Genomic DNA, 24,560 nt, shown 5'->3' on the forward strand with positions numbered 1-24,560 from the left:
CTCTTGTCAGCATTGCAGCCTGGGTGTATGACATCGGTATGACATCGACATTGGACGGGGCGGGGCCATGTTTGGGTTGTACGCTTCACACTTTGTGGGCGGAGCTCCGCGCTATAGCGGCCCGCTGTGTAGTCCAATATTCATGAGGAGGCGGGGTTCTGCGGGGAATCCCTCCTCGGAGTGACGTCAATGTACGAGCTGGCGGGAAAAACGAAGAGTCCGGAGAGGAGGTGATCGGTGTGTGTGGGGGGGTCGGTTAATGCGGTGATAGGAGATATTGTGGGGGGAGGGGGATAAAGCGGACTTGTGCTCTCTTAGTGGAGGGTCAGTGTAATGGCGGCCCTACCAGCTGTGCAGAGGGGGGAGGACATCATCTCCTGAGTTACTCCTCGCTGTCTTGCTTTTCTCTACAGTCTACACAAACCCTGCAACTTGTCTCCAGTCTCCATGGGTCTGCGCGACCCATGACCACCACCCCCCCCCCCCCCCGCACGCCGTTCTGCGCGACCCATGACCACCACACCCCCCCCCCCCCTCCCGTGCGCTGGTCTGCGCGACCCATGACCACCCCCCTGTCGCCGTTCGGCGCGACCCATGACCACCACCCCCCGCGCGCTGGTCTGCGCGACCCATGACCACCACCCCCCGCGCGCTAGTCTGCGCGACCCATGACCAACCCCCCCCTGCGCCGGTCTGCGCGACCCATGACCATCCCCCGTGAGCCAGTCTGCGCGACCCATGACCGCCCCCCCCCCGCGCGCCGGTCTGCGCGACCCATGACCAACCCCCCCGCGCCGGTCTGCGTGACCCATGACCACCCCCCTCCCCTGTCTGCGTGACCCATGACCACCCCCCCCCCCCGCGCCAGTCTGCGCGACCCATAACCACCCCGCCGCCGGTCTGTGCGACCCATGACCACCCCCCGCCCGCGCTGGTCTGTGCGACCCATAACCACCCCCCGCCGCCGCTCTGCGCGACCCATGATCACCACACCCCTCCCCGGCGGTCTGCGCGACCCATGACCACCACACCCCTCCCCGGCGGTCTGCGCGACCCATGACCACACCCCTCCCCGGCGGTCTGCGCGACCCATGACCACACCCCTCCCCGGCGGTCTGCGCGACCCATGACCACACCCCTCCCCGCCGGTCTGCGTGACCCATAACCAACCCCCCCCGCGCCGGTCTTCACACTGTGATTGGACACAATTGATCACATGGTACACAGCCTATGTCATAGGCTCTTTATCGTGATGCAGCGTGTCCTAGAGACCATTGATCGCCGCGCTGCATGCCAAGAATGGGAGGACGTCATATGACATCCTCTCAGAAGGAGGGTCGTCCTGCCCGTCCGTCAATCCACTATACGGTGGGCGGGAGACAGGTGAAAGCCTTTCCAGGTTACCAGTTAAGACAAGCCCCATACACACTATCAGATTTTCTGCAGATTTTTGTCTTCAGATTTCCCAAAACCATGTAGTAGAAGGGCCTGCCTGATTACATACACATTGAAACTCCTAAGGTTTGACCTCATATTATACGGTTTGGTAAATCTGAAGGGAAAACTCGGGAGAAAATCTGATTGTGTGTATGGGGCTTTAGAGATCTGGAGCTAGAATTGATGCTCTCACTCTGATATTTGTCTGATATGTGAGGTACCTCATGTGTGGTGTGATCTCAGTTACATATATGTGTGGGACTTATGCATGTTATGGCACAGGGGGGGGGGGGGCACTTTAAATGTATTTTTTTACATTTTGTTTAAAACTTTTTTCCTTTTCTTTTTTTTCCCCTCTTACGCTGTCCCTTTTTTTTTTTTTTTTTATCAATTTATTGATACCACATGGGATGAACATCCGCTGTGATGGCATGAGAGTGACAGGTCCTCTTTATAGAGAGATCTGGGGTCTATTTAGACCCCAAATCTGTGCTCTGCTCTCCAAAGCATCTAATCAAACGGAGATCGGTCTGATCAGATGCTGTATAAACTGATAACCAGGGTGGAAAGAAATTGATGATTTTTTTTTTAAATAAATTTAAAAAAATCTATTTTTTATTGAAATATCTTTTTTTTTTTTTTTTTTAACTTTCATCTAATTTATTTTAATAAAATGGTTTTGGACTAGAAAACTGTCTAAAGATAGTTTTTCTATTTAATATACAATAATTTAGTTTATTCATCATGAAATGGAGCTTGGTTATGTAGCATGAAGCTGTATATTCTACAATAGTTACATTTTTGGTAAACTCATTCAATGAATCCAAGCTTTTCCAGCTGAGATAACATGCATTGTATTGATGTATTCACACAGTTTCACAGTGACCAAAACAAAGTTCAGGAATATTCCTTTATCCCATGGTATTGCAAATCTGTGTACATTAAAAACTGTATGATTGTTTGAAGAGAAATGAATCTGTACCAGGCTCTACGTGTGAGGAGGAAGGGCAAGCAGTAAAAATGAAAGTGAAACCTTCTAAGCAGCTTATAAACCTTGTGATCTTTCTGCACATATCTTGAAGTGCTTTATTTCTCCCTTGAGGAGGAAAATGGCATCAGGCTGTAAAAGAGACCCCGTTTGGGATTATTTTAAAGAGGAACTGCAGTCTGCTCACATAATTTGTAATAAAAACATCTTTGCCATTCTGAAGCTTCCCTCCAACCACTTTGCATATTTTATATATACTGTAATTCTGTACTTGCCAAATATGCTGCAGAAATCTCCCTCCACCGAGTCTGGCTGCAACCATTATAACTGTGGGCAGCTGAAGCTGCTGCCTGTTCACTTCCTGGATTTAAACAGAGGCACACCTCCAGCTCTGCAGCTCTCATTGGTCCTTTTATGACTCATCCGCCTCTCTTCCTGGCAAACTCTCACGAGAGTTAGTGAGAGAGATATGTATGATGTCATAAGCCTAGGCTTTTTAGCAGACAAGAAACATGAAGTGGGCTGTATAAGGTATTTACTGGCAGAAAAAAATTGTTTTACTATCCAAAGTTAAAACAACAAGGGCAGAAGATGTAATAGATGGAAAGATGAATAACTTACTGAAGGTCCCCTTTAATGAGGTTCCTCTCCCTATGGGTAAAGCAGGGATGTATGCAAAATGCAAGCAATGCAACAAAGAGATACGAGGCCTGGTGGCCTGAATGAAGCGGCATCATGAGAAGACTCGCTGCGATGAAATGATCGTGTTTGAACTTTCAGATCCATCATGGCAGTGCCTGTTAGCGGGCATCCACTCACCTGCTGCCGCCGCGTCCCTCACCTTGTTGTATCACTGCCACGTCACCAGCTGTCCCATTAAAGTGAATGGGACCATCGGTGAGTCACCAGCGGGTCAGAGGAGGAGTCGCTGTGGGACAGAGATGACAGCTGCTCTTTAAAAATGATGATTTAAATTGAGTTTATTGATTAACCGCTTCAGTCCCGGAAGATTTGGCTGCTGAATAACCAGGCTATTTTTTGCGATTCGGCACTGCGTCACTTTAACTGACAATTGCGCGGTCGTGTGACGTTGTACCCAAACAAAATTGATGTCCTTTATTTTCCCCACAAATAGAGCTTTCTTTTGGTGGTATTTGATCATCTCTGCGGTTTTTATTATTTGTCCTATAACCAAAAAATAGTAGTTTGATGTAGCAATTTCTAAATCTGTTTGTTCCTTGCAGTCTTCACTGTCCATGATGGAAGAGGATCTGGCCCTGTCTGATGAGGCCTCTGATGCTGGAAGTGAAGAAGTCCTGACGCCTGCAGAACTCATTAACAAGCTGGAGGAGGTGAGAAGTTTATTGTAGTAATAGAATATAAGACGCTACTGTGGAGCCCAGCTCCTGTGTAGTGCAGATGTACTTGTCACTCATACTGATACATTAGTAATATGGCCAATCGCTCTTCCTCCTTCTTCTCTTTTTTTTTTTTTTTTTATAAATTAACCACTTAAGGACTGGGCCTCTTTTTGAGTTGTGTTCTTTACAAGTTAAAAACATTTTTTTTTTGCTAGAAAATTACTTAGAACCCCCAAACATTATACCTTTTTTTCCAACACCCTAGAGAATAAAATGGCAGTCATTTCAATACTTTCTGTCACATCATATTTGCGCAGAGGTCTTACAAGCGCACTTTTTTTAATTAAAAAATAAGACAACAGTAAAGTTAGCCCAATTTTTATTTTTATTTAGTGAAAGATAATGTTACGCCGAGTAAATTGGTACCCAACATGTCACGCTTCAAAATTGCACCCGCTCCTGGAATGACGACAAACTTTTACCCTTAAAAATCTCCATAGGCGATGTTTAAAAAATTCTACAGGTTGCATGTTTTTAAGTTACAGAGGAGGTCTAGGGCTAGAATTATTGCTCTACCGATCGCGGCGAATCCTCAAATGTGTGGTTTGAACACCGTTTTCATATGCGGATGCTACTCGCATTTGTGTGTTCGCTTCTGCATGTGAGTTTGGCGGTACGGGGTGTGTTTAAAAAAAAAAAAAATATATATATATATTTTTTTTACACTGTTTTAAAAAAAAAAATTGTGTCACTTTTATTTCTATTACAAGGAATGCAAGCATCCCTTGTAATAGAACAAAAAGCATGACAGGACCTCTTAAATGAGATCTGGGGTCAAAAAGACTTTAGATCTCATATTTACACTAAAATGCAAAAAAAAAAAAAAAAAAAAAAGAGCTATGGGAGGAAGTGACGTTTTGATGTCGCTTCCGCCCTGCAATATCATGGAGACGGGTGGGGGCCATCTTTCCCTTACTTGTCTCCATACCCAGCAAGGGTGAAGATACGATCGCCTCCGCCACTGCTGACGGCTCCGGTAAGCGGGAGAGGGCACCAGAGCGCGGCGGGAGGGGCTCCTCTCCCGCCGCCAATAAAAGAGATCTTGTGGCGAATCCGCCGCAGAGACCACTCATGATGGAAAGAGGACCGCCGGCCAAAGAAGAGGATACCGGGGTTATGGCAGCTAGTATTAGAAGGTTATAGTGGCTACAGGTTTTCAATACAATTAAATGAAAGCCCATCACCAGATGTTCCTAGGCAGGTTACATGTGCAAGCAGACTGCCCTTGATAAACCCCACATGTGATGAGGAGCCTCCATTGCTAAAAGAACTGGAATTCAATGAATGAAAGGGACAGGGGCAGCAAGGCTGGGGAGAAAAGAGCTAGATGATGCTCGACATCCTGCAGCCAGAAAATGAGGCAGGCTCTATCTGACTTGCTGCAGTTTCTAATGCATGCTGAGAGAAGCTCTCAGTGTGCAGTGAAATCGGAGTGAACAATTTCGGTACAGGAGAGGAAACTGTACAAGACTGAATGTAAGGCCGGAGTTCAGTTTTACCTGTATGATAATTAGAGATGTAATTCACACAGATGTTTGGCTAGATCTGGGCAGGAATCGCATGTGTATATTTCCTGTACACTATATTGTTCATTCAGACAGGGCTGAATGCTGTGTATATGGGGGGGGGTCATGCACCATAAGACACAGCAGTAGAGCCAAAAATGACCTCTGTCTGATCCATGTTTCCATGTATTTGTGGTAGGTACATGTTACACACTACATTAATGATGTGACCTGTTATCTCCCCAGGCTTGGCTCAATGAGAAGTTTGCACCTGAACTACTGGAGAGTAAATCTGAGATAGTGGAGTGTGTGATGGAGCAGTTGAACCATATGGTAATCGATTTGATGATTGTTTTTTCTTGCTGATGGCGGTGTGTCTGAGAACTAAACACCTTTTTCTATTCTAGGAGCAAAATTTGCAACGAGCGCGACAGGGAGACCTCAAGATCAGCTTCCATCACATGGAGATAGAAAGAATCCGATTCATGCTCAGCAGTTATCTACGCAGTCGATTACTCAAAGTATGGAATTTTTATTCATTTATTGGATGATGTGTAATGGATGGAAGTTAATTCACCCAAAACGAATATTCCAATTTAGGGTGCATGTCAGCCGGTTTTATCACCCACTGGCTTCTTTTTGTTTTCCTAGGGACTCCAGAAATAAGAGCTTTGAGTTGGAATTCCCAGCTCAACCTGCCTGCAGCCACCAGCAAAGATGTGCTTGTCTTCATAGAATGTGGTGCTTGGGCACATGAATATTATCCCATTGGAGTCTGAGATCCCCAAAACATAATAGGTGCTTCAGCCTGGCGGTGTGCACACAATCACAATTTAGATTTTTAAATATTGCATTGGACTTCCTTGTGTGGCACCCTGCAGTGTTACTGACAGCATATGGGAATATCCATACACCATTAATAAATAGATCCTGCTCCTTCTCTGTCCAGGCTGCTGTATATCCAGGCTTATTACCTAACTTCAGGGAGGTCAAGGACCCAGCCATGCTACACAAGGCTGTCTGGGCAGGATTACTAATTGTTTGGAAAGCTTTATTTGTATTTAACTGTTTGCCTGGAGTTCAGCATTAATACATACCCAGCTATTGTGTTATCTAGATCGGACAAAACCCAGAATAAACAGAGTATGTAGTTTGAGAATAATGGCCCTCTTATTTATTCTGCTGGTGTCCATCACATGTTAGTTATAAAATTCTAATGCTGAGCTTCTTTGTACTTCATCTGTTACTCTTCATTACTGATGCTGCTGGTCTAAAGCCCTGTACACACTACCTGACAGCTCAGGTTGGAGCCCTGTACTAATAATCAGATGTTAGTACAGTGATATCCCCTGCTTTTCTATTGTGTTCCGACAGGGGGTGCCCCCCTTTACCCTGACCTAAGCAATTTCATATTTGCCTTGATTTGACAGCTATGGCCTCTAGTGACTGTTCACATGCTGGTTGCACCTCTGTATTAGTGTTCTACTGACTTCTATGGGACTGTGTCCTGAGGACAGAGGCAAAGGGACTATGGGGCAGTAATACACAGATAAGGTAGGGCCATCATGATTTACAGCTCTGGATGTATGCAAATGCCACACTCTGTGGCCACTGAATTAAAGGAGAAGTAGGGCCAAAGCTCTTTTGACCATACTCCACTTGTGGGTCACAGGAGTACACTCTGTTCTGCACTCCGTGATCTGTATTCAGTCAACAGCAGGATAAAGTTTGCTGTTGCCTGACGCCATGCAAGCAAATCCTGACTTTAATGTCAGATCCACCCAGATCCCTGACTGGCAGCTGGCTCAGCCTCTTAGTGCCCTGCTGGAAGACTGAGCCAACCTCCTCTGCCCCCTCCACAACCAGGCACTCCAGTGAGCACTGGAGGGGCAGAGCACAGAGCTGGTGACTGACTGCCATTGTCTCTCTGCTCCTAGAGGACTGAGCGGCAGTCTTTAATCACTCAGCTCTTGGTCTTAGAGGTGACAGGGGAGAGATGCAGCATTGGACCAATGCTTCATCCACTTAGGTAAGTATGTGTGTTTTTTGATTATTTTTTTTTGTTTGTTTTTTAACCACTTAAGCCCCAGACCAATTTGCAGCCAAAGGACCAAGACCCTTTTTGCGATTCAGCACTGTGTCATTTTAACTGACAATTGCGCGGTCATGCGACGTGGCTCCCAAACACAATTGGCTTTCTTTTGTTTCCACAAATAGAGCTTTCTTTTGGTGGTATTTGATCACCTCTGCGGTTTTTATTTTTTGTGCTATAAACAAAAATAGTGCGACAATTTTGAAAAAAATGCTATATTTTTTACTTTTTGCTATAATAAATATCCCCAAAAAATATATAAAAAAAACTTTTTTTTTCCTCAGTTTAGGCCAATACGTATTCTTCTACATATTTTTGGTAAAAAAAAATCGCAATTAGTGATTATTGATTGGTTTACACAAAAGTTATAGCGTTTACAAAATAGGGGATAGTTTTATAGCATTTTTATTATTATTATTTTTTTTTTACTAGTAATGGCAGCGATCAGCGATTTTATTTTTTTATTTTTATTGTGACTGCGACATTATGGCGGACACATCGGACATTTTTGACACATTTTTGGGACCATTGTCATTTATACAGCAATCAGTGCTATTTAAATGCACTGATTCCTGTGTAAATGACACTGGCAGTGAAGGAGTTAACCACTAGGGGGCAGTGTAGGCGTTATGTATGACGTTATGTGTTTTTTCTTATTGTGGGGGGGTGTGGCCTGGCATGTGACGTCACTGATCGTCCTTCCCTATAAAAGGGAACAGACGATCAGTGATAGCCACACTAGGAAGCACAGGGAGCGGTTTGTTTACACAGACTTCTCCTCGTTCTTCAGCTCTGTGACCCGTTCGCGGGACACCAGCGGCGATCGGGTCCGCTGGTCCCGCGGCCACGGTCACGGAGCTCAGGACTGTGTCGGGAACGTGCCGCCGCCGGCGCGCTCCTGACCCACGGCTGGGCACTTAAAAAGCAACGTAACGGTACGTGCTTGTGCCCAGCCGTGCCATTCTGCCGACGTATATGTGCAGGAGGTGGTCCTTAAGTGGTTAAATCCATACTTTTTTAAAGTGGTAGTAAACACTATTTTTATTTTAATCTACAGGTAAGCTTATAATAATATAATAAAGCTTACCTGTAGTTTAAATTAATATCTCCTAAATGTGCACCATTTAAGAGATGTTCTAGTGGGCAGCAGCAGGTGGCATCACCAACGCATGCCCGTGATGTTCCTTCAGAGCTCTGTGCCACGGCTGTGCGTGCAGGAGTGACGTCGTCTCGGCTTGGCCAGCTGCAGCCTACGAACCCAGAAGGAAGACACTAGAATATGAATCTTTGGGATAGGGCTGCAACTAACGATTATTTTCATAATCGATTAGATGGCCAATTATTGTTTCAATTAATCCAATAATAACCTTAAACAAAAGTATGGTGTGTATAATTTAGTTAATATGTAAAGTTTAAAAAAAAGGCAATTTATTCTTAAATACCTATATACAGTGGTAAATATAAATAACCAACTATATGGTTAGGGAGCAAAATCTTTAATCCACTCTGAGAATAACAGACAGAAGAGATATACTGTATATACCATTAGAGTGTGAATCTGGTAAACATCATCGGACTCGGAGATCAAATTTTTTATTTAAAGACTGTTTTGCTGATTTTCAGACAGAACTGTAATATATTATGCTGGCCATACAAAAACAATGTCTTCCTTTAAAAAAATGTAATTTTAAAAACATTAATTTGATTGTCTAATCGTTAGTGGGGTGAAATCAACATTCTTTTTGACCACAGTGATGGGAAGGAGCAGAATAGAAAACTTCTTGGTCAATAGAACTTTCCCTGTGTATGCGTTTTTCGTTCAGAAATTACATTAATTTTAAAACTGAATGTTAAAAGGAAGTGAAATTTTCAAACGTTATTCTTTCAGCGAATGTACAAAGATTTTTCGTATGAATATTCTCATCCAAAAATTGATACATGTATGGCCAGCATAAGGCTATGCTGTTTGCCTTTGATCCCATTCATTTTTGCACACGCGATTTATTTTTATTTATTTTTTTGGAGCCAATTTGTTGTTGGGCAGATTAAAAAATGCAAATCGCTGCAAAAATGCACTACATGCTTTTATTCAGCTTCTCCATTGAAGTCTATTGAACCAAAAAAAAAGCACTTTTTTACGTTGAAAAAAGTCCTCAACTCTTTCCAAATACGCAGCGGCAGAAAAAAACATACATGTGAACGTGCCAAAAAACACATGGGTATGAACCAGGCCTAAGACGTTTAGTAGCGACAGCTTGCCTTTTTTGTATCACCTGTCATAATGGGGTTAAAATAATTAAAATTGTCCCTTTTATAGTACAAAAAGAGCAGATAATTATCTAATTCATAAATACACCAAGGAGTAGGATATTATAACTAGGAGTAAGACATGAAGCTATATGAAGGGTGGAAGGGAGATATAAATCTTTTATATTAAAGTAGGACTTTTTTTTTTCACGGATATGATCATTTTATATATAAATGCACAATTCTGGTAAAAGTTTACTTTAAATGTAATTGTAATCCCTCCTATTACCTCCAGTCTATCAGCCTCCACCTTCTCTAGGTTTTTTTTTTTAATTAACAAACATGTCATACTTACCTACTGTGTAATGATTTTGCACAGAGCAGCCCCGATTTTCCCATTCTGGTGTCTCCCCCCACCCCGACCCGCTGCTTCTGGCTCCTCCTGCCTTCAGAGTGCCCCAATTGCAAGCTGCAAAGTACAGTACAGAGCGCCCCTATACTATAGCAACCACTCACTTCCTGCCCAGGACTACATGTCCCATGAGGCATTGCTCCTCACACATTCACAAGTTCTCAGGCACTTGCATGTATGGACGGTGTATTGAGCTGTATGTGTGTTGCACTGTAGTTCCTGATATGTAAACAAATAATGCTTTCTGTATGCAGGCCAACTAATCGGCTGGGCGATTAATCGATTATGAAAATAGTTGACTATTTTCATAATTGATTAGTTGTTAATTAATGAGTTAGTTGTTTCGGCCCTACATTGGGATAACTTTCAGTAAGGACAGGTGTGCTTGGTGACATCACAGAAGGAATTTTCCCTCACTTCCTGTTATGTCTCAGGGATTGTAAATGAAGGAAATGGTGATTCCCCCCGACTTCAGTGATTTCTGAGCTCACTTACTGGGGCGGTATGCAGAAAGTGATGTCAGAAACTCATTTATATTGTTAAGCGATCTGCAAACTGATGGTGCCAATAAGAATTCTCAATAAGAAAGGGTAAAAGAAAGAATCTGACAGGTTGTAATTGTTTCCTGCGCTCTCTACAACCAAAAAATAAAAGTTGATGTATTATTTACTTATTCAAGTAAGATTTTAAACAACTATTTTATGTTCGATCTGTTATCAGATAGAGAAGTTTTTCCCGCATGTTCTGGAAAAGGAGAAGGCTCGCGGGGAAGGAGAGCCGCCACATCTGTCCCCGGAGGAGTTTGCTTTTGCAAAAGAGTGAGTCATTTTTCTGGAATTGGTTACCTGGCAGTAATGTATCTGAGAGAAGATAGACTGGCACATACCCTAATGCCGCGTACACATGACCAGACTTTCCGCCAGACTAGGTCCGATGGTCTTCCTGATGGACTTTCGGAGGAGTTCCGACAGACTTTCCGAATGAGAGGACTAAGTCCATTCGAAAGTCTGTTCATTTTGAAAGTAATGACGTAAACGGGACAAAACAAGGAAGTTCAATGCCAGTAGCCAATAACTGCCCTTGCGTCATATTTGGTCCATCGGACCAGCACACAGGCGAACGGTTTCCCCGATTTTATTTATTTATTTTGTCCGTCGGAATTGAGCAGTCGGATAGATTTGAAACATGTTCTATTTCTAGGTCCGTCAGATTTTTTTTTTCTTTGAAAAACGATCGGATTAGCCCACACACAATCGGTTTGTCTGACGGACTGATCACGTCGGACCTAGTCTGCCGGAAAGTCAGGTCATGTGTACACGGTATAAGACTGAAAATACCAAAATAATTTTCTCTTGAAACTGTTCTCATGAGTGTGAGCTCCAAGGTCCACCATATCAAATGAATAGATGCTGTTGCATTCTGTGAAGAGCCTATAGCAAGCGTCTGTTTCACTGTAAAGTCCATCTACATGCCTAAAGCATATGTAAACCCTCACCTTGTAAAAAAATAAAAAACACATTGAGTTTAAAATAGAAATGAAAGGAAAAACATTTGTGTATACATATAAAAAAACCCATAAACACTTTTTCCCCCTTTTTTTTATAATTGATTACATTCCCTCTGTTCTCGGGTGCATGAGAGATGGGGGGTGGAGAAGCAGCAGTACACTGAGCTTCCCAGTGATTGGCTGTGGGGGCGGGGATTGATGGGGGGGGTTGTGTCAGGATAAATCTGATTTTTGGAAGAGAGCAGGTTGAGTTCCAAGCACGGCTAGAAAACTGACCACGTTCTCCTGCTTAATGTGGTCAGTTTTCAATAAGAAACCAGGGATTTCACACAAAGGAAGCAATACAAATAGAACAGGAGACTTTCTGATACAAGTAGATGGTAGAGTAGGCAAATATCAGGAATATGAAATGATGGGTTTACATAAACTTTAAACTGGAAGCATGCTAAAGGATTATATTGTAAGTTGGGTAGCAACATTTGCCATTTTATAAACTCTATTTGTAATTAAAGTCATAGTCCACCCTTTTAATACCAATATTGATATAAAAAAACTTTTTTGTGTGTGTCCCGGGTGCAATGCACAGACTCAGTGTTTACATTCAGCCTTGGGTCTGTACAGAGAGGTACAGCCCTGGCTGGAGGAAATGCCACTAAACCAAAGAGCAACAATGGAGGTGTGCTCTTACAAGTCCTGTCTCCCAAGGTGGCAGATGGGACTTGTAGTCATTACTGGCAAAGAATCCCCAGCCTGGATGATGTGGTTGTGCATGACTGATATATATATATATATATATATATATATATATATATATATATATATATATATATATATATATATATATATATATATATATATATATATATATATATATATATATATATATATGAAACAGTATTTAAAAAAAAACCCTGCCACCCCCAAAACCCATCACTTTTACATTAATTGCAAGGTCCATTTTTTTTTTTTTTTTTAATCCTGTTTCATGTTTACAACCTACATATGAGTTTATCATGAAACATGGCATAAAATATGGACTATGCCTTTAAATTCTCACTCCAGCCAAAGCTTGGCTTCATTTTGAATGACCTATGTTTACATTTAATTGCTCTCTGTTAGGGCCAGTTCACACCATAGAAATGCAGTGCGGATGCGTTCCATGTGCTTCTCTGCATGTGTATTTTTGGTGCGTTTTTGATGCAGTCCAGTGTTTTGTCCCCCCCCCCTTTTTTTTCTTAACCTTTAGTGCCAGTTCATACCATAGAAACGCAGTCTGGATGCATTCCAGGTGCTTTTCTGCATGGAAGTTTTTGATGCGTTCCAGTGCGTTTTTGATGCAGTCAAGTGCTTCCCCCTCCCCTCTTTTTTCTTAACCTTAAATAAGGACAAGTGTGTTGCAGTGCGTTTTTGGTACATTTCGGTGCGTTTACAGCGTTCCCGTGCAGAAAAAATGCAGCATGTTCGACTTTTTTTTTCTGGAATGCACTGGAACTGACTGCACTGGTGTGAACTATGCCATTGAAAACCATATAGCCTACTTTCCATGCGTTTTTGATGCAGAAAAAAACGCACTGGACTGCATGTGGTGTGAACTGGCCCTAAATAAGGACAAGTGTGTTGCAGTGTGTTTTTAGTGCATTTAGCTGCATTCCAGTGCGCTTTTGATGCGTTTTACAGCGTTCCAGTACAGTCCAGAAAAAATGCAGCATGTTCTACTTGTTTTCTCTAACTGCAAGCACTGGGGTGAACTATGCCATTGAAAACCATCCATGCATTTTTGATGCAGAAAAAAAATGCACTGGACTGCATGTGGTGTGAACTGGCCCTTACTCTTGGCAATATTTCAGGAAAGAGTAGATTTATTTTCAGCTTTTTTTTTTCTTCAAATCTGTCAGGACAGGATGAGGGGAAATCTCTCCAACAGGGACTCGCACACAAAAACACATTTAGAGGAGTTCCTTTTATAGGAACAGCATAGTAGGATAATAATAAATGAAAGTTGTAGTTGCAGGAGGTGTGAACTGGTAATACTACTTCAGCAAGTGTCCATAAATTCATGCCCCGATGTGTACCTCCACCAACCACTAGATGGCTCTTTCTTACAGAACTCTTTGACCCCTTATTACAGAGCAGTGAAAACCAGCTTGTTATATGGGCAGACTTCCACCACAGAGCCACCCGCAAACTCCATGTCAGGTCAGGGGTCACGGATCGCCCTCCGCTTCAGCAGTGTGCTATAATTAAAACATAAACCGGTGGAACGGCATAGTGTAAAGCTAATAGAGAACACGTCTCTTTTATTTAAACCAATTGTCATAGTTAAAAAAGACAATAAAAACAGCACATTACGTCCAGGGGGTTCACAGAGCGTGATGATGTCACAAACTTAGACTCTGGCCTACGCGCTTTGCTGCAAATAACCTCTTCTGGAAAGGGCCCCAGAACCTCCCTTTCTATTTTTTGTTCTCATCAAAGCAGGGATTTTATCAGTTTTTTCATTCTACTATCAGCCACGGAATAAATCTCTGTCCTGTCCCTGCAGGTATATGGCAAACACTGAGACTTTACTGAAAAGTGTGGCTCTGCGCCACATGCCCCCCAACCTACAAACACTGGACTTATTGAGATGTGGTAAGTAACTGGTAATATGGGAGGGAGGTCAATAGAAAGCTTGTTGATTTGTGTACATTCTGTCTTCCTGCTTGTGTTGGAGACCGTGCTGGATTAACTGGATTGATTCCTGGCCCTGAGTGGTTATGCGTGTGGGCAGAAAGAAGGAAATGCCTTACAGTGGATAGTGCCCAGTGATGGATGGAGGCGATGGGCCCTCTTAGGGATTGGGCTGCTGCCTTTTCTGTGCAACCTTAAAGTGGAGCTCCATCCAAAAGGGGTGGCGCTCCACCTGTTTTTACCCACCACTGCCACGTTTTCCCTTTTTGGGGGGGGGGGGGCAGATACCTGTTTTTTGACAGGTAACGGTCCCACTTCTGGGTAAGATCGCCGTCGGCGATGTATGACATTTCTGGCTCCTCCTTCCTCCCCACTGCCTTCTGGGACACACACAGGTCTCAGAAGATGGCGGGACCATTCACAATGCACAGCGCTACTCGCACATGTGCAGTAGGAAACTGGCTGTGAAGCCAGAAGGCTTCACTGCTGGTTTTCCTTACTTGTAATGCTGGCGCCTCACCCTCTATGTACACGTGTACTTCCATGCAATGTTCTGTAAGGTACCAATGGATATACTGTAAATTTACTTAAGTGACAACAATAAAGAACCTTTGTTTGTTAAAAAGAAATGCTGGTGCCTGCACCCGAAGCCGATTTATGAATGGGGTGCAGACATTGTGGGCTCCCTGGACAGGTAAGTGTCCTTATATTAGAATTCAGCAGCTACAGTATTTGTAGCTGCTGACCTTAAAGCGGAGGTCCACCCTAAAGTGGACCTTCCGCTCATTGGAACTCTCCCCCCTCCAGCGCCACAATTGGCACCTTTCAGGGGGGAGGGGGGTGCAGGTACCTGTACAGTACAGGTATCTGCACCCACTTCCGGTGTAGATTCTGCAGAAGGTACGCCCCTTTCCGCAGAATCTACGCCCCTTTCCAAAGGTCCCCCGCTGCTTGCTGGGAAACACACGGATCCCAGAAACAGCGGGGACCATCCTTATTGCGCAGCGCGACTCGCGCATGCGCAGTAGGGAACCGGGAAATGAAGCCGAAAGGCTCCACTTCCTGATTCCCATACCCAAGATGGCGGCGGCGGCACCCGAGAGACGATCGAGAGATCAGCTTCGGGTGCCGACATCGTGGGCGCGCTGGGCGGGTAAGTGTCATTATTTTAAAAGTCAGCAGCTGCAGTATTTGTAGCTGCTGGCTTTAAAAAAAAAAAAAAAACGGCGGACTCCCGCTTTAATAATTTTTTTTTTTTTTTTTTTTTTACAGATTGCAGCTCCTCCCTTTTAAGATCGTTTTCAGCTTGTAGACTTATATCAAAAAGAAAGGAGTGCCTGGTGTCCAGAGAAATGTGACTTCTAAAATATGATTTGTCGAAAAATGAAAAAATTGGCAACATGCACATCAATCCAATGCGTTTTAGGGTAATAGACCCCAATCCTCCCCCCTTCTTCAGGGCTGTTGTGCACACTATTTGCTGCCTATACAACTGTAAAAAAGATCCTGCCATTCAGAAACCTTGGTCCAACATAACCACTACATGGAAATTGTACACACCAAATAGTTCGCAGCAACAGCCCTGAAGAAGGGGATGTCTATTTCCCCAAAACTCATTGGCTTGATGTACATGCTACAAATTTTTAATAAACGTCCACAAATCCATATTTTAGACGTCGCATTTCTCTGAACACCGGGCGCACCTTTCTTTTTTATCTAAAACTTTTTTTATCTAATTATATCATCCTGTCATCTTTTTGTAGTGCCCAAACCAAACCTGGACTCGTTTGTGTTTCTGCGGGTGAAAGAACAACAACAGAGCATCCTGGTGGAGCCGGAGACAGATGAGCAAAGGTGGGGACAGAACTGTGTTGCCTTTTCTACATGATGGTGAAGCGGCATACACCTGTGTGTCTGTGATCAGTGCTGCAGTTACACTGCCAGAAAACAGAAGGCCGGCCTCCCTGAGGCTATAACCCCTCCCACCCAATCACCTTGGGATTACTGCATTCTGCCTGCAGTGCAAGTGTCACACAGCCAGCCCTTTGTCCATTATACCATTGGGTACGCCTCTACTCAGCTAATCAGGAATATTCCTGGGGAAGGAGTAGCACGTTTTTATTCAAAGGAGCAGTAGTCTTTTATTTTAGTAGCATGTCTGGCACTAAATGGAATGGCAGTCCTTTGCAGACATCTCACCTACTTGGGACCCAATTTACATTATGTGCAATACTGGACTTGGCACAAGTTGATTTAGTAAAACTGGAGAGTGCAAAATCTGGTGCAGATCTGTACGGCAGCCAATCAGCTTCTAACATCAGCGTGTTCAATTAACAATTTGCAGACTGCCTACCGTAGATAAACCTAGTATGTGATCTGACACTTCTGGGTCTGGGGCATGTGCGGCGCCGGCGACCTGCTCCTGTTGTGATCACACACAGCGGGAGCCCAGTGGCTGGTACCGTGGGCTCGATGTCCACTGCCGCTGTGGATGACACAGGCAGAACGACAATCGACCTGTCAGAAGGGAAGGTATCGATACTGTGTTTCTGCTAAGCAGGAACGCGGATCTGTGCCTTCCTCTAGTCAAAGCACCTCCCCACGGAGAGTAAGCACAACCTAGACACACAGTTAACCCTTTGATCGCTCCTGATGTTAACCCCTTCCCAGCCAGTGTCATTAGTACAGTGACAATGCATTTTTTTTTTTAAAGCACCAATCACTGTATTAGTGTCATTTGTCCCCAAAAAGTGTCAAACGCATGAGTTAGTGTCTGATTTGTCTACCGCAATATGGCATTCCTGCTATAAGTCACTGATTGCTGCCATTACTAGTAAAAGAAAATAAATAAAAATATCCCATAGTTTGTAGACGCTATAACCATGCACTTATTGGATTTCTTTTTTATTTTTATTGGCTGTGTTTTATAGCAGAAAGTAATAAAAAAAAGTTATATATAATTAATTTTTTTTTTTTGTCTTTTTTTTTTTTTTGTTTATAGCACAAAAAATAAAAGACCCAGAATTAATCAAATACCACCAAAAGAAAGCTTTTTTTGGGTGGGGGAAAAAAGAAAAAAACGTATTTCGATACAGTGTCGCACGACCGCACAATTGTCAGTTAAAATAACGTAGTGCCGTATCGCAAAAAAAATGGTCTGGTCAGGAAGGGGGTAAAACCCTCCGGAGCTCAAGTGGTTAAGCTTTGAGGGGAAAAAACGAACAAACTGGAAGCTGATTGGTTTCTATGCAGAGCTGGATCCGATTTTGCTCTCTCCAGTTTCAGTAAATCAACCCCACAGTCCACTATTCGGGCCAAACAGGGAGAGAAAGGAAAATAGTAGCACAGTCCAAGTAGCCCTGCAAAGCAGAAAACGCTCCTGTACATGGAATGAACAAATATGGATGCCCATGTGTACAAGCAGAATTAGAAAATTGCCTAGAAAACAAGCTGTCTAAGAATATATAAGATTTATACTATGTTGCAAAAATAACGAGGAACTAAAAACAAGCATCAATGTAGGCTATGCTGTTAAAGTGGACCTTCAGTCATTTTTTCAACTTTCCATCTACTAAATCTTCTGCCCTTGTTGTTTTAACTTTGGATCATAAAACTTTTTTTCTGCCAGTAAATACCTTATACAGCCCACTTCCTGTTTATTGTCTAGTCATTAGCCTAGGCTTATGACATCATCCACCCCTCTCTCTCTCACTCTCCTGAGAGTTGGGGGGGGGGGGGGTTATAAGAGGGCCAATGAGAGCTGCAGAGCTGGAGGTTTGTGTCTGTCTGAATCCAGGAAGTGAACAGGCAGCAGCTTCAGCTGTACCCAGTTAAAATGGATACAGCCAGACTTAGTGGAGGGATACTGCAGCATATTTGACAAGTACAGAATTGCAGTATACAGTATCTCACAGAAGAAAGTACACCCCTCACATTTTTGTAATTATTTTACTATATCTTTTCATGTGACAACACTGAAGAAATGATACTTTGCTACAATGTAAAGTAGTGTACAGCTTGTATAACAGTGTAAATTTGCAAAATGACTCAACACACAGCCATTAATGTCTAAACTGCTGGCAACAAAAGTGAGTACACCCATAAGGGAAAATGTCCAAATTGGGCCCAATTAGCCATTTTCCCTCCCCGTGTCATGTGACTCAATAGTGTTACAAAGTCTCAGGTATGAGTGGGGAGCAGGTGTGTTAAATTTGGTGTTATCGCTCTCACTCTCTCATACTGGTCACTGGAAGTTCAACATGGCACCTCATGGTAAAGAACTCTTCTGAAAAAAAGAATTGTTGCTCTACATAAAAACAAACCAAATAAAGTGCTGTCCCCAATATGCCAAATCCAACAGCAAGCAGTCTGAATGTATAAACTCCGCTCTAGGTGTTGCAGCTCTCCAATAAGTCCACTGGGTGGCAGACACAGATCTGTAAATATAGAGCAAAAGAGAGCACACGACAGCCCTAGTGTGATTCCATTTAATAATAAAAATACATTGAAAGGATTGAGGGTTGCACAGGACCTGAGCGGCGTTTAAGACCAGGAAGTAGGTGGGCTGTGTCTACAGTTCCCCTGATAAACGCCACTAGTTTCTGTGAGCCAACTGACTTGCAGATCAGGAGAGGAGGCTTCTATGGATATGCTACTGTATACTGGATGTTTGTGAGTGCAACCCTCAATCTTTTCAATTAATTTTTATTATTAAACGGAATCACACTAGGGGTGCCGTGCGCTCTCTTTTGCTCCATATTTTTTGCTCTACATAAAGATGGCCTAGGCTATAAGAATATTGCCAAAACCCTGAAACTGAGCTGCAGCACGGTGGCCAAGACCAAACAGCGGTTTAACCCTTTCATGACTAAGCCTATTTTTGGAATTTGGTGTTTACAAGTTAAAATCCATATTTTTTGCTAGAAAATTACTTGGAACCCCCAAACATTATATATATTTTTTTAGCAGAGACTCTAGAGAATAAAACGGCGATTGTTGCAATATTTTATGTCACACGGTATTTGCGCAGTGGTGTTTTAAACGCAACTTTTTGGGAAAAGGGACACTTTCATGAATAAAAAAAAAAAACTGTAAAATTAGCCCAATTTTTTGCATAATGTGAAAGATAATGTTACGCCGAGTAAATAGATACCAAACATGTCACACTTTATAATTGCGTGCACTTGTAGATTGACGACAAAGTACAGTACCTAAAAATCTCAATAGGCGACGCTTTAAATTTTTTTTACGGTTACCAGGTTAGCGTTACAGAGGAGTTCTAGTGCTAGAATTATTGCTCTCGCTCTGACGATCGCGGCGATACCTCACATGTGTGATTTGAACACCGTTTACATACGCGGGCGCGACTTCCGTATGCGTTTTCTTTGCTTCGCGAGCTTGCGGGGACGGCGGGCGCTTTAAAAAAAATTGTTTTATTTTTTTATTTATTTTATTTATTTTAAAAAAACCAAATTGTTTAAAAAAAAAAATAAAATTGATCACTTTTATTGCTGTCACAAGGAATGTAAACATCCCTTGTGACAGTAATAGGTGGTGACAGGTCCTCTTTATGGAGGGATCGGGGGTCTAAAAGACCCCCCCACCCCTCCTTTACACTTCAGTTGAGTGCACTTGCGTCATATCCAGAGTTTGTCTTTGGGAAATAGACGTATGAGTACTGCCAGCATTGCTGCAGAGGTTGTAGGGGTGGGGGGGTCAGCCTGTCAGTGCTCAGACCATACGCCGCACACTGCATCAAACTGGTCTGCATGGCTGTTGCCCCAGAAAGAAGCATCTTCTAAAGATGATGCACAAGAAAGCCCACAAACAGTTTGCTGAAGACAAGCAGACTAAGGACATGGATTACTGGAACCATGTCCTGTAGTCTGATGAGACCAAGATAAACTTATATGGTTAAATGGTGCCAAGCGTGTGTGGCGGCAACCAGGTGAGGAGTACAAAGACAAGTGTGTCTTGCTTACAGTCAAGCATGGTGGTGGGAGCGTCATGGTCTGGGGCTGCATGAGTGCTGCCGGCACTGGGGAGCTACAGTTCATTAAGGGAACCAGGAATGCCAACATGTACTGTGACTTACTGAAGCAGAGCATGATCCCCTCCCTTCAGAGACTGGGCCGCAGGGCAGTATTCCAACATAACGACCCCAAACACACCTCCAAGATGACCACTGCTTTGCTAAAGTAGCTAAGGGTAAAGGTGATGGACTGGCCAACCATGTCTCCAGATCTAAACCCTATTGAGCATTTGTGGGGCATCCTCAAATGGAAGGTGGAGGAGCGCAAGGTCTCTAACATCCACCAGCTCCGTGATCTCATCATGGAGGAGTGGAAGAGGACTCCAGTGGCAACCTGTGAAGCTCTGGTGACCTCCATGCCCAAGAGGGTTAAAGGCAGTGCTGGAAAATAATAGTGGCCGAAAAAAATGACAATTTGGGCCCAATTTGGACATTTTGACTTAGGGGTGTACTCACTTTTGTTTCCAGCGGTTTAGACATTAATGGCTGTGTGTTGAGTTATTTTGAGGGGACAGAAATACAAGCTGTACACTCCTTCACATTGTAGCAAAGTGTAATTTCTTCAGTGTTGTCACATGAAAAGATATAATAAAATATTTTCAAAATTAGGAGGGGTGTACTCACTTTTCTGAGATACTGTATTTAAAATAATATGTAAAGTGGTTGGAGGGAAGCTCCAGAATGGCAAAGATGTTTTTATTACAAATTATTTAATGCAGAACTCCTGGTCGGCATTTTCATTCTTTTAGCTGGCAAGAAAACTTTGGAACTAGAGGATCAGCACAACATGCAACTAGCAATACCAGCATTGTTTTATAGGGAAATCATTTCCAATAAAGGGTAGTTGGTAACTTATTACCATTTAATGATATGACTTGTTTAACTTAAAATTGTCCGTTCCCACAGTGAATACGCTATAGACATGGAGGTCGGATCTCAGCATCTTATCCGATATCGTACAATAGCGCCCCTTGTGGCCACAGGAGCTGTAAAACTCATCTAAAATCACAGAAAGAACATCTGCTATGGACTGAGATGCGTGGTGCAATGCCTGTTCTGACCAGAGGATGGCAGCGGAGGTGTAGTGAAATGACTGAGCCTGGAAGCTAAGAATCTGAACTTTTCTACATTTTCATTAGTTCAGTGTACCGTGTGACTTCGAGTAATGAGTGGTATTGGATTACAGCTTAGCAGTGGACATTTTTCCAGAACTGATGAGCAACTTGAATCCATAGAATTTATGTGTATGCTGGAAATGGCTGTGGATTAGAGAGAGAATTATTATTGGCTTGTGAAGTTTCTAAGATGTTGTGTTGATGTGCAAGTCTACAGCCATACGTATCGGTGTCTATACAGACCGTGGAGCCATGTCACGGTGCATACAGTAGAGTTTATCTATTTAATGCAATCTTCCATCATGCACTGCTAGGAGGATGTCATGTAATGTGTGCACATAGAAAATACTGACACGTAGCATATATGTTTTCTTATTGTTTGCTCAGTACTCTCTGCAAATGTGTACTTGGACAATTAGGGGGTTTGATCCTTAATGCAAGTTTTGAAGTATCAACAGAGAATAAAGATATTGTTACAATTTGTCATTGGTTGGTAAAACTTTAATAAACATTTAATTTATAATATACACTATATTGTCAATAGTATTGGGACACCTGCCTTTACACACACATGAGCTTTAATGGCATCTGTCTTAGTCCGTAGGGTTCAATATGGAGTTGGCCCACCCTTTGCTGCTATAACAGCTTCAACTGTTCTGGGAAGGCTGTCCACAAGGTCCGTAAAGACATGGATGAGCGAGTTTGGGGTGAAGGAACTTGACTGGCCTGCCTAGAGTCCTGACCTCAACCTGATAGAAAACCTTTGGGATGAATTAGAGTGGAGACTGCGAGCCAGGCCTTCTAATTCACATCAGTGCCTGACCTCACAAATGCGCTTCTGGAGGAATGGTCAAACATTCCCATAAACACACTACTAAACCTTGTGGACAGCCTTCCCAGAAGAGTTGAAGCTGGTATAGCTGCAAAGGGTGGGCCAACTCAATATTGAACCATACAGACCAAAACTGGGATGCCATTAAAGTTCATGTGTGTGTAAAGGCAGGCATCACCATACTTTTGACAATATTTTGTGTGTGTGTGTGTGTGTATATATGTGTATGTGTGTATTATATTATTATTTATTATTATAATTTGCTAGTTCTAGATTTTGACATTAATCGGAAAACTCTAGATGTTTCCAGAGCTCCAGACACTTTCTCATAGGCTACAGTCAAAATCGGAAAATCCGGCAACTCTACGTCCGTATCCAAATGAAAAAGTTTATTGGTACATGGAAAAAGATGCAAGACAGACACGTTTCAGCACACCAACTTGCTGTGACCAAGGCGGTGTGCCAAAGTTCATCAGAGTATGTGTGTGTGTGTGTGTGTGTGTGTGTGTGTATGTATGTATGTATATTTATATGAAGGGTAACCCCTCTGTGTGAGTCTCTTTTCTATTTCATTAAGTTGCTGATAGCATCTTTCTGTATCATTTACAATCCTAGTTACCTGAGTCAGTTGGCTTTTGGGAATAGATTTAAATACACATGGAGGGTAAAAGCTGGTCTAATGTGATAACTGATTATGATCTGTAGCTTTTATATACAGATCACTCATAATTTTGGATCCCTGTATGGTCAGCATGGTCTCTAAAAGACACCTGTGTTGTACCATAGGTAATGTTAAATTGCAGACCTGGCACAAGATAATTCAAATAATCATGAAACAATAAAAGTGATTCTATGTCCATATAGCGAACACATCATTAATGAATCTGGACCACCCCTTACAGTGGTCCAGAAACAATTTGTTATTAAAAATAAACGAGTTCTCCATTCTGTCCATAAAAGTGTTTGCATATGGAGGCGCAACACTAGAACCCATTGCTGCTCCTTTCAATTAAGCAAAGTGAGCCTCATACAAAATCTCTTCAAAAAGTTTCCACACTTTTATATTTTCGTTGGATACGATACTGGGAAGAATGCATTGCAAAGGAAGGTGACTATGTAGAAAATTTATGTCATTTGTTTTTTAAATTCTTAATAAAAAGAGTTTTAACCACTTGCGGACCAGCTGCCCTTCATTATACTGCGGCAGGTCGGCACGATCCTGCGAACCACCGTAGCTGTATGTTAGCTCCTTAGGGATAGCAGGTGTGCGTGCCCACTGCATTGCGGGGGTGCTGATGCTTGTGGTTGCGGTCGCGGGCAGTGTTAATTTAGTAGACTAAAATGTTTTAGTCTACTAAAATGACTAAAACATTTTCGTTGACTAAATGAATATTATTTTAGTAGACTAAAATACAACTAAAACAATTGAGATGCCTAAAATATGACTAAAACTAAAAGCCATTATAGTCAAAAGACTATGACTACAAATAAATTGCAACTACTGAAATGTACTAGAGATTTTAGTCGACTAAAATGTACTGGAGATTTAGTCGACTAAATATGCCTAAAACTAAAACAATTGCAGAAGACTAAAATGGAACTAAAACTAAAATGCCATTTTAGTCCTAAGACTAAAATTAACACTGCACGAGAGGCAGAACAGGGATGTGTGTGTGTAAACACACACATCCCTGTTCTTTGAAGAGAGGAGAGGCATATCGTGACTTTCTAAAATATGTAGAGAATTACATATCGGCATAAACTGAGGAAAAAAAAAAAATTGGAGATATTTATTATAGCAAAAAGTACAAAACATTGTGTATTTTTTTTTCCAAAATTGTCACTTTTTTTGTTTATAGTGCAAAAAATAAAAAATGCAGAGGTGATCAAATACCACCAAAAGAAAGCTCTATTTGTGGGAAAAAAGACGTCAATTTTGTTTGGGTACAGCGTCGCGCGACCAAATCTTCTAGAGCTGTGGTTAAAAAAAAGTGCGGAAACTTTTTGAAGAATCCTCGTGTGTGTGTGTGTGTGTGTGTGTGTGTGTGTGTGTGTGTGTATACACCCAATACACTGATTAGGGCTACAACTGCTGATTGACTTCTGGCTTCCAGCAGGATCATTCAACAGAAGCCGGGCTGATGATCGTTTTAGGTTGAACATAGAGAGCTACACACAGTGAAGATCGCCTTGTTGTATCAGCTGAGTTTCAATAGATGTATACCCAATTGAGGTACACTTTATGCATTCTGTCCCTAAAGTGTTTCTAAAGCCGCGTACACACGTAGCCGTCTGTCCGACGT

General features: G+C 42.6%; 1 protein-coding gene across 2 annotated transcripts; it reads left to right on the forward strand.

Annotated features, from left to right (window-relative positions):
- The first annotated feature begins 90 nt into the window (after window positions 1-90).
- GINS4 (GINS complex subunit 4) lies at window positions 91-21,907 on the forward strand. 2 transcript variants are annotated; one of them, XM_077469885.1, is made up of 8 exons: window positions 91-237; window positions 3,670-3,777; window positions 5,598-5,684; window positions 5,759-5,872; window positions 10,823-10,920; window positions 14,152-14,240; window positions 16,043-16,133; window positions 21,217-21,907. In XM_077469885.1, the coding sequence occupies exons 2-8, from the start codon at window positions 3,682-3,684 to the stop codon at window positions 21,311-21,313; spliced, it is 672 nt and encodes a 223-aa protein (XP_077326011.1). In that variant the 5' UTR covers window positions 91-237; window positions 3,670-3,681; the 3' UTR covers window positions 21,314-21,907. The 2 variants fall into 2 exon arrangements, with proteins under 2 accessions (XP_077326011.1, XP_077326012.1); XM_077469886.1 differs by having other exon boundaries at window positions 102-230.
- Window positions 21,908-24,560: the final 2,653 nt, after the last annotated feature.

This window comes from Lithobates pipiens, unplaced genomic scaffold (genome assembly GCF_037356315.1).
Source record: "Lithobates pipiens isolate NorthernLeopardFrog02 unplaced genomic scaffold, aLitPip1_a1.2 Scaffold_8, whole genome shotgun sequence".
In the NCBI taxonomy this organism is placed as follows: domain Eukaryota; kingdom Metazoa; phylum Chordata; class Amphibia; order Anura; family Ranidae; genus Lithobates; species Lithobates pipiens.

Excerpts from the sequence above, each read along its gene's own strand:
- GINS4 (XM_077469885.1), top strand. The coding sequence starts at position 3,682 with ATGATGGAAGAGGATCTGGCCCTGTCTGATGAGGCCTCTGATGCTGGA. Across the intron at positions 3,778-5,597 it reads TCATTAACAAGCTGGAGGAG|GCTTGGCTCAATGAGAAGTT; the intron begins GTGAGAAGTTTA and ends TTATCTCCCCAG. Across the intron at positions 5,873-10,822 it reads TACGCAGTCGATTACTCAAA|ATAGAGAAGTTTTTCCCGCA; the intron begins GTATGGAATTTT and ends ATCTGTTATCAG.